We start from the raw sequence: 10,684 nt of genomic DNA, 5'->3' as shown, positions 1-10,684 counted from the left end.
TTTTTTTTTTAAATTTTTTTTGGCTTCTATCACAGGTACGATATGGTTTTTACACCCTTCACAGGATTTGATAATCATAAAAAATGTATCACATTTGGTGCTGGACTGTTGTTGAAAGAGGACATCGAGTCTTACGTTTGGCTATTTGAAAATTTTAAAAAGGCAATGGGCATGGTGGAACCAAGGATAATTGTTACTGATCATGATCCAGCTATGAAAGTGGCAATTCCAAGAGTTTTCAAGCAAGCTAGGCATCATTATTGCATGTGGCACATTATCTATAAAGTTGGAGAAAAGGTTGGTCCTACATTGAACAAGAATGAGGAGTTTAAGAACAAACTGAACTCCATTGTTTGGACATCTTTTTTGGAACCTGCTGATTTTGAGACACAATGGAAACAGCTCATGGAAAAGTTCAACCTAGTTGAACACAATTGGTTTACCAATATGTTTGAGGCAAGAAACAGTTGGATCCCAGCCTATTTTAGTGATGTTTTTATGGGAGGTCTACTTAGGACTACGTCGCGTTCTGAAAGTGAGAACTACACATACAGTCATTTTACGGGCCCGCAGTCTAGCCTAGTTGAATTTATGATGAACTTTGACAGTGCTCTTAATTCACAGCGTAACACAAATGCAAAAAACAACAGTGACATTGAAGGCTACAATCCAGATATGAAGACACCGTTGGGAATTGAAAAACACGCTTCAATTGTCTATACGTTACTGTTTTCTATCAAGTTCAGGCTGAAATATGTGCCTCTTGTTTCAATTGTAGGGTGTTGAGTGTTAGAGAAGATGCTGGAATATTACACTATGAGATTATGGATGGAAATGATAGAATATTTAGTGTGGTGCACAATGCAAATGAACAAGAGGCAACATGTAGTTGCAAAATGTTTGAGATGGTTGGACTGTTGTGTAGACATGTATTTGTGGTCTTTAAAGACCTTGAAAAGATACCTCTGAAGTATGTTGTTAATCGATGGACTAAGGATGCATCTTTAAAGGCTACATTTGAAATTGATGGTGTCATTTATTTAGAATGGACCAAAGGATGAAAAGAAGGTGTTGCTGAACAAACTGTGGGCCGATATACACTGTTGTATTGATCTAGCAGGTTCAAAGATGGAGCAATTGACTGCATTTTCGCAACTGATTAATGAATAAAAATAGCTCTTGATGTTAGGAAAGGAAAAGTTATCCCCTCAGCATAGCAAGAAGACTGTTATAGAATCCTTTTGCGGATCAACAGAGATTTTGAACATCAATATACTTCCCCCGAAGCATGCGAAGAACAAGGGCAACGGGAAACGTATCAAAAGCAGCAAGGAGTTGGCAATGGAAAAAGAAAAAGGCAGGAGGTGCAATATTTGTGGGTTTAGAGGAGATCAACATGACACCAGGACTTGCCCACTTAACCCAAAAAACAAGGACAAACAAAAGGGTAAGAAAAAGGCATAACATACTATTTTTACAATGCTTTTACAGTTGAGAATGAAAATAAATAGAAAATATGTAACACACATTCTTAGTTGACTCATTGTAATCCTTAAGGTGCGTGATTTTGCTCCTTGAGATACTTGATTTTAATGCTTAACATTCGCTACTTTTGTTTTTTCATTGATTTGTGTCTCCCCAAACCCGATTTTCACTAAGGTGAGTGGTATAATAGTTTAAAGTGCATGACATTAATTCTTTTCGTGTGTGGAATTAAGTCTTAAACTGCGTTAGTTTTACTATTGAACGACTTATTCCTTAAATGCCAAAGGAAAAAATTTCAGAATGCCAAAGGCTTAATGTGCGTCGATTAACCATTTAAAGTACGATAGATATGACTTTAAGATGCGTGATATGAAAATGTAATGTGCGTCTGTTTGTGTATTACCACTCTTGTGCGTGGAATATTAATTTAAGATGCGTTGTAATTTAGTCTAGTGTGCGCGATTTCAATACTTAAAGTGCAATGTGTGTGTATCTATAGTTTTAAATTAGTTGCAGCGAAAGAAAAAGAATTTTAAATGCCAAAAGTTTAAAGTGCGTCGAAAAACCAATTAAAAGTGCATGACATATGACTTTAAGATGCAATGATTTAAGTCCTAATGTGCGTGGATTCAAAAAAAATTTAAGACATTAAAGGGATTTAATCTTGGGTGTGATCAATATATGCAAAGACTTCTACCATTTCACCAGTGGGCTCATCCATTTATTTATTGTAGAAACAATGTTTAACACTTGTACCATGCACGCAATTATTAATACACAAACCAACACGCTTTACCTTTCAAGATCACGCACCTTGAATTTTTACGTAGTGCACGTTAAAAGTGTTACCCTTAGGTTAATCATCGCAAACCCTAAATTCCATCTATAAATTGGGCGTTAAGCCATCACTAGTTTGTGGTATAATAGTTTAGGGTGAGTGTTATAATAGTTTAAAGTGCGTGACATTAATTCTTTACGTGCGTGGAATTAAGTCTTAAACTGCGTTTGTTTTACTATTGAACGACTTAAATGCTGAAGGAAAAAAATTGAGAATGTCAAAGACTTAATGTGTGTCGATTAACCATTTAAAGTGCGCAACAAATGACTTTAAGATGCGTGATCTGAAAAATTAATGTGCGTCGGTTTGTGTATTACCACTCTGGTGCATGGAATATTAATTTAAGAAGCGTTGTAATTTAGTCCAGTGTGCGCGATTTCAATACTTAAAGTGCGTTTGTTTGTCTATGAAATAATTACCAAGTAAACTGCCAAATCCAAACGGTGCGCTGATTTAGTCCTTTGGCATACACAAAGTAACAATTTAATTTGCGTGGAATTAAGTCTTAAGGTGAGTTAGTTTTACTATTGAATGACTTGAAGCAAAAGGAAAAAATTTGAAAATGCCAAAGGCCTAATGTGCGTCAATTAAGCATTTAACGTGTGCGACATTTGAATTTAAGATGCGTAATATGGAAACACAATGTGCGTTGGTTTGAGTATTAAAACTTCAGTGCATGTCATAATAATTTACACTCTAATATGCTAGTATTGTGAACGTAAATACACATTGAAACAAAGACCAACACATTCAGTGCGTGGTTTTTAGTACTTTGAAGACATTTCTTCTGGTTCCGACAGCATCCGACATGCTGCCAGCCTGCCAAAACTCTCAACTCTCAGCTTTGGATGATGTTTGGATGCAGCATGGTGAGCTTGAAGCTGAGAATGACGAATGACGTTTCAGGTTTAGAGTGTGTTGTTTTGGTAGTTAATTACAATCACTACAAGCAGGAGGGTGAGGAAGATGAGCAGGACATAGATTATGAATAAGAAGAAGAATAATAAGATAAGGAATGAATGATGAGGGTTCTTCTGTAGATGAGGAAACGTGACATAAATCCATTTCAATTAAACCTGATGCTCAGTTGTATTGTGTTCCTTCCCATTTATAGGCGAATAACTTGGTCACATGCACTGATTTGAGAATTCAATGTTGACCCTTTCATAAACTTCAAAATGCATTGAAGTTCACACATTTAATCTGCGTTAATTGACTATAATATATGCGAGGGATGAGTCTACAATGTGCGTGTAGTTATACTATTCGGTTATTCCTTTAATGTGCCTAAATGACAAACTCCTTAGACTTTTCCAGATTTCCTTTAATGGTTCAATTTTTTAAGCATTGAATGACCATTCAATGCTGTCCGTTTCCCCAACTACAAATGCCTTAAAGTGCAAACAATTAATAGACTTGACACTAATTATCTAGACAATAGGACTGTTACTTAAAAGGGGTTGGTAAAACCAGAGTTATTGTGCATTGGTTTGCTCTATTACGTGCGCGATATAATAGTACAATATGCGTGTATATATACTTTTGGGTGCGTTGGTTAAGAATATAACGTGCGTGAATGACAAACGCCTTAGATTTTTCAGATTTGCTTTAATGGGTGCGTTTTTTTAAGGATTGAATGACCATTCAATGTTGTCAGTTTCCCCAACTACAAATGCCTTAAAGTGCTGACAACAAATAGCCTTGAAAGTACTTACCCACACAATCAGAATTTTAACAAAGAGAGGTTGGTAAAAAAGAGTTAATGTGCTTTGGTTTGCTCTATTACACGCGCGAAATAAAAGTACAATGTGCGTGTATATATACTTTTAATTTAGTTGCAGCGAAAGGAAAAGATTTTTAAATGCCAAAAGTTTAAAGTGCGTCGAAAAATTAATTAAAGTGCGCGACATATGACTTTAAGATGCATTGATTTAAGTCCTAATGTGCGTGGATTCAACTACCAAAAATTAAACCTTTAAGGGGATTTGATCCTGGGTGTGATCAATGTATGCAAAAACTTCTATCATTTCACCAATAAGCTCATCCATTTATTCATTTTAGAAACAATGTTTAACAGTTGTTTTTCCGAATGAAAACTTGAAGACCCAAAATCAATTCACGTTAAATGGTCACCAACGCACCTTGAACTATTCATCCACGCATCTTAAAGTCTTTAGTGCGCATGTAAATGGTTTATCTAACGCACCTTAAGGATTTAATTGGTTAATGCATTTCGGGTTAAATGGTCACCCACGCAACCTGAACTATTCATCCACGCATCTTAAATAATTAAACTACTTTGCACCGACCCACACACCTCCACCCACATGGTAGGAAGGGGATGGGGGTGGGGTTCGAGGAAGTTTAATTGGTGAAGGAATTTCGAGTTAAATGGTCACCCACACATCCTTAAGTATTACATATCACGCACATTCAAGTATAAATTGACACATATTTTGTTATCAAACAACGCAACATACACAAACAAAAAGGCAACTTACGTTAATGATCGCGAAAACCTAATTTCCATCTATAAATTGGGTGTTAAGATATCACTAGTTTTTCTTGTAGGTGAAAATGTATTCAAAGAAGGACGCTGGAAAAAGCACGATGATATGCACTTTTCAAAGCGTCTCGAGGAAAAGGAGGGATAGGAGAAATTGAGGGAGAGGCATGTAGCCTATGGAGGTCATTTGGTTGGAGACACTTCCAACGATCCTATCAGTCTATCTTCTGAAGAATAAGATATACAACAACCATCTGGATTCATTTACGGATTCAGTTACGGATTCAGTTTCGATTCACCACCACACCCTTTACCACCATCACCTCCTAAATATGATCTAGATTGGTATGGGCCACCATATGTTCCACCACAATACGAACCTTTTTGTGATGACGCTCCAGACTAGGATCTCACGCAAGACTATATCTACCAGATGTTCGCGAGGAAACATCCGGGACCATCCCCAACACTAAATGATATTCCCACAACCTCATCCCAACCCTAACCGAGGATTCGTTGACCCCACGTATACCTGGATGTGATCTTAATTGCAGCAAGCGGATTGGAGAACCTTAAAGAAGTGGTGATGAATGGAGGAAGATAAACCTGCTCCAATGAACAGTATGTCTATCGAATGTATCTAGTTGTTTTTTTGCGCATATTGTAATGTTATTTCACGCACTTGTAGAGTATTTTGACTTTTAAGATGCGTTGGCTTAATGTGCGTGGAATTAAGTCTTAATGAGCGTTTTTAATAACTTAAATTGTGCTAAATCAAGTCTTAATGTGCTTGGATTTCTTTATAAAATTATCATGCAACACAAAAATTTCAAAACCCAGATTGCATAATGTGCGTTGATTTTATCCTCAAATTGCACGGATTTGTTTGTTTATTTAATGACTATCAAGTAAAACACAAAATATATAAACTGCAAAAAGATTTATTATTTACAATGAAATAAGTTAAACTTTGAACTGCTACCACTACTAATATAATAATAATAACATAATAATATTAATAATGAACATCCCACGATAGATTCCAAACAACATCAACCAAACAATCCATCTAGACATTTGAGAGCTTATTTTAGTAATTAAGAAACCCAGCCAAACGTCAGGATCCATCTACACCTTTGGAGATATTTCTTTTGGTTAAGCCTGCGCTAAGGTACCAAAAGATATATCTCCAAAGGAATAGAGGATCATGCCGTATGTCTGGGCTAAAACAACACAATCTAAACCTGAAAAGACCAAATTCTTTTTACTGACTTGGATGTGTTGGATTGCCCCATCTGTTACATGCAATTTACAAAACAACACATCCAGCTGATTTCTAAGTTGCATGCAACAGACAGGGAATTCCAACACATCCAAATCAAGTAACATTCGTAGAAATTGATCTTTTCAGGTTTAAAGTGTGCCGTTTTAGTTGATAACCACAAGATCCACCTACGGCTTTTAGTAGAGCTCTACTCAAAAGATGTCGGCTTTGCTCATGATTCCTTCACCCTCATAGAAGCTTTGAGAGTTGTGTTGCTTGACGTTATTTGAAAACATCACAACCCTTTACAGTTCCCATCTGGAAACTGCAAATATTGTGATGTTAAGAGGGATGTTTATTTTCAGGTTAAGAGTGTGTTGTTATTGTAATTAATTACAATGACAAAAAGGAGAGGGAGGATGAGTACGATGAGGAGGGTATACATTATGAAGAATAAGAACAAGACAATGATGAAAAAATGATGATGGTTGTGGTGTTGGTGTGGAAACTTCACTTGACCCCATTTCAATATATACTGCTAGAGAAACCAAGAAGGAATACTACACAGGTGTCGATTAAACCAAATGCTCAATTGTTGTGTTTTCCTTCCATTTTATAGGCGAATAACTTGGTCACATGCACTGATTTGAGAATCCAATATTGACCATTTCATAAACTTCGAATTGCATTGAGGTTCAGACATTTAATGTGCTTTTGGTTTTCTCTTTAACGTACGCGAAATAACATTACAATGTGCGTGTGTATCTACTTTTGGGTGTGTTGGTTAAGAATTTAATGTGCGTGAATGACAAACGCATTAGATTTTTCAAGATTTCCTTTAATGGGTGCATTTTTTAAAGCATTTTGAATGACCATTTAATGTTGTCCGTTTTCCCAACTACAAATGCATTAAAGTGCTGACAAGGAATAGACTTGACACTACTTATCCAGATAATAGGACAGTTACTTTTACGGGTTGGGGTAAAAAAACGATAATATGTGTTGGTTTCATCTATTATATGCGTACATCTATGCTTTTCGGTGCGTCGGTTAACATGTTAATGTGCGAGAATGACAAATTCAAGATTTCCCTTGGATGCGTATTTAAAGTAATGAATGACAATTCAATGTTGAAGGATTTCCTTTATGGGAAATAGATAAAGTACTGACAACGATTAGTCTTGTCACTTACCCTCACAAGTCACAATAGGACAAGTATTTTAAGGGGGAAGGCATTTCGAGTTAAATTGTCACCCACGCTTGTCAAGAGTATATCTAACGCACCTTATGGCTTTACGGTGGGTAAGATCCACAATAATGTGCGTGGCCAAATACTTAAACATGCGTATATGAATACTTCAGTGTGCGTTATGATATATTTTAACCAAAGACTAATCTAAGCTAGACTCCAAATGCCTTAAACAATGAAACTACTTACCCCCCCCCCCCCACCCTAACCCCCGGGGAGGGAGGTGGGGGTGTTGGAGGGGTGGTGGTGGAGGTAGAGTGGTGGCTTTATCTACGCATGTCAAGAGTATATCTAACGCACCTTATGGCTTTACGGTGGGTAAGATCCACACTTAATGTGCGTGGCCAAATACTTTAACATGTGTATATGAATACTTCAGTGTGCATTATGATATATTTTAACCAAAGACCAATCTAAGCTATACTCCAAATACCAGGACTATGTGGTCTAATGGTATCCGGGTTAGACTTCCATTTGGAAAGTTGTGAGTTCGAGCCTCAGTGGAGGTGTTATTAGCTCTTTGTGTTTCAGTAGGTTGAGAAAGTATATGAACAGATATTACATTGTAATAGAGCTAGTAGCATAGCATTAAAAAAAAAAAAACAATGAAACTACTTACCCACACACCCCCGGAAGGGGGGGGGGGGGGGGGGAGCTATACTCCAAATGCCTTAAACAATGAAACTACTTACCAACCCACCCCCGGGGTAGAGGTGGAGTGGTGGCTTTATCTACGCATGTCTTCCCTATACTCCAAATGCCTTAAACAATGAAACTACTTACCAACCCACCCCCCCGGGGTGGAGGTGGAGTGGTGGCTTTATCTACGCATATCAAGTGTATATCTAACGCACCTTGTGGGTTAGATCAATACAAGAAAAATGCACATAGACAACAATTTTTAAGAAAAGTGTTGTCTTTTGTATAAAAGACAACAGTTTGGTCCAAAACCATTGTCTTTGATGCAACACTTTTGTCAAAGACAACGATTTTTACTTAACCGTTGTTATAAGTGTGTTGTCTTTGTGCATTTTGTGAAAAGACAACACCACAACGACAACGGTTTTTTAAAACCGTTGTCTGTGTACGTTTTTTTTTTTTTTTAAAAAGACAACGGTTTTTTTTAACCCTTGTCGTTGGTGTGTTGTCTTTAAGTGCACTAGAATACACAACACTAGAAAGACAACGGTTGTTTAAAACCGTTGTCTTTGTGCGCTTTTTAAAAAAAAAAAAAAAAAAAGACAACGGTTTTATTTAACCGTTGTCGTTCGTGTGTTGTCTTTAAGCGCACTAGAATACACAACACTACAAAGACAATGATTTTTTAAAACGGTTGTCTTTGTGCATTATTATTTTATAAAAGATAACGGTTTTATTTAACCGTTGTCATTTATGTGTTGTCTTTAATAGCACTTGAATACACAACACTACAACGACAACGGTTTTATATAACCGTTGTCGTTGCGCGTTCTTTATTTGTTTAAGACAACAGTTTTATTTAACCGTTGTCTTTGGTATGTTGTCTTTAAGCGTATTTGAATACACAACACTACAAAGACAACGGTTATAAAAAACCGTTGTCTTTGCGCATCATTATTTTATAAAAGACAACAGTTGTATAAAATATAAACAAAGATGTTAACAACAAAAATCAAACCTATGATCTCAAACATAGCAATTAAGATTTAACCAACTAAGCAACAAAAACTCTTATGTACAAAAGTGCAACATCTAGTATATAACTGGGTTGCTTCTGTGTTGTCTGTGAAAACCAAGACAACAATTTTATAAAACAGGTTAAGGATACCTCTAGGATGAATAGAATTCGAGACTTCTAACATAATCTAACATAAAAAACTAAGCTAAATCCACCAAGCCACACCAACACTTATGTATTCAAGTGCAACATCTAAGAAATAACGAGTTTGGCTCTGTGTTATCTCTTAGAACCAAGACAATGATTGTATAAAATATAGGTTAATGATAGAACCCATAACCTTTAACATAACAAAGAAAGCTAAACCCACCAAGCCACACCAACTCTTGTTTACTAAAGTGTTACACCTTATCTTTTACCTATAATTTGGACCTTCATTGTTTTTGTTACGAGATGAAAATAGATGTTTAGAAGATCTAGAACAAAAATAAAAATGTAATTAATTTTTTTTGTCCAAATATAATGCATAATAATTTAACAACGAAATAATACAATTCAAAAGTTAATTTAATACTTCTATTTTCGTTCATATTTAAATATAAAATTATTCACCAAAATTTCAATGTCAATTCATTAAAGTTTTATTTTCAATTCATTAAATTACATGCCATAGAACAGCCCTGTGCGGTGCGGTGTGGTGTTCAGAATGGTGCGGTATGGTGTGGAGGGGTTAAGGGCGGTATGTTTGAACTCTATATTTACAATTACAGAACTCTATGTTCAAATTATGAATCTATTGTAGAGAAATTATGAATCTACTGTATTTAAATTATGAATCTACGATTTAGAAATTATGAATCTAGAGTAAAGATTTTATAAATCTACAATATAGAATTTATGAATCTACAGTATAAAAATCTATGAATCTCGCGTTCTGTACCTATATACCCGGTACTATTTTAGGTCTAGTGACCCGAGTAATAAAGCTAATATTTTCTTACCCTGTTCTATATCTATATCGCCCGGTTTATGGTGGACCCGGTCCCTATAAAATCATGAATATACCCGCCCTACAGGCACCATAGTCTAGTGGTCTCTAGTCTATACTCGGCCTCAACCTAGTCACTTGGGGTTCGATACCTATTAGTAGCGCTAGCATAATTAACTGTAGCCCATTCATTGGGCCGTGATCTTTGTATTTGAATCTTTATATTTAGCCCGCCAGCCTGGGCCTGTACCTGAGACGTTATAAAAACTATAATTGTAGTTTTTAATTTTATATGATATACTACATTGATTAAATAAAACCTGGAATATGATTTATTGTATAACATCGTTTTATTATTAGAACCAATCTTATAACTTCAATTATAAAAATAATAATAAAAAAATCCCTCCAAACCTAAATCCAAAACCCTCCAATTTTAAACATACACTTAAATATTTTACAAATTCCCTCCAAACCTAAACCCTATATACTTAGAATACTTTACAATTTTCCCCCAAACCTAAATCCAAACCCTTGTTGTCATCGATCACCACTAGAACCCAAGATGTTGTTGCTGTCGTCTCCACTCACCAGCACCTCCATCGCCATCATCCGCCGTTGCTGTCAGCCGCATATGATTCAGGCACCGGCACGGAGACGCTCTGAGACGGAGACTGAGACGCCACCAACCACGATG

The 10,684-nt window shown here is 36.1% G+C and overlaps 1 protein-coding gene across 1 annotated transcript in view; it reads left to right on the top strand.

Moving 5' to 3' along the window:
* LOC109168252 (protein FAR1-RELATED SEQUENCE 5-like) overlaps positions 1–3,221 on the top strand; it is a 4,012-nt gene extending 791 nt beyond the window's left edge. The window contains exons 2-5 of the mRNA XM_019317286.1: positions 36–686; positions 779–1,029; positions 1,190–1,447; positions 3,124–3,221. Of these exons, the coding sequence (XP_019172831.1) occupies positions 36–686; positions 779–1,029; positions 1,190–1,447; positions 3,124–3,221 (1,258 nt within the window). The remainder of the gene's footprint in view (positions 1–35; positions 687–778; positions 1,030–1,189; positions 1,448–3,123) is intronic.
* The last annotated feature ends 7,463 nt before the right edge of the window (positions 3,222–10,684 follow it).

The sequence above is a fragment of the Ipomoea nil genome, unplaced genomic scaffold (genome assembly GCF_001879475.1).
Source record: "Ipomoea nil cultivar Tokyo-kokei standard unplaced genomic scaffold, Asagao_1.1 scaffold3195, whole genome shotgun sequence".
NCBI lineage: Eukaryota > Viridiplantae > Streptophyta > Magnoliopsida > Solanales > Convolvulaceae > Ipomoea > Ipomoea nil.
The sequence above is the reverse complement of the archived record's forward strand: the minus strand, read 5'-3'. Positions and strand labels throughout refer to the sequence as shown.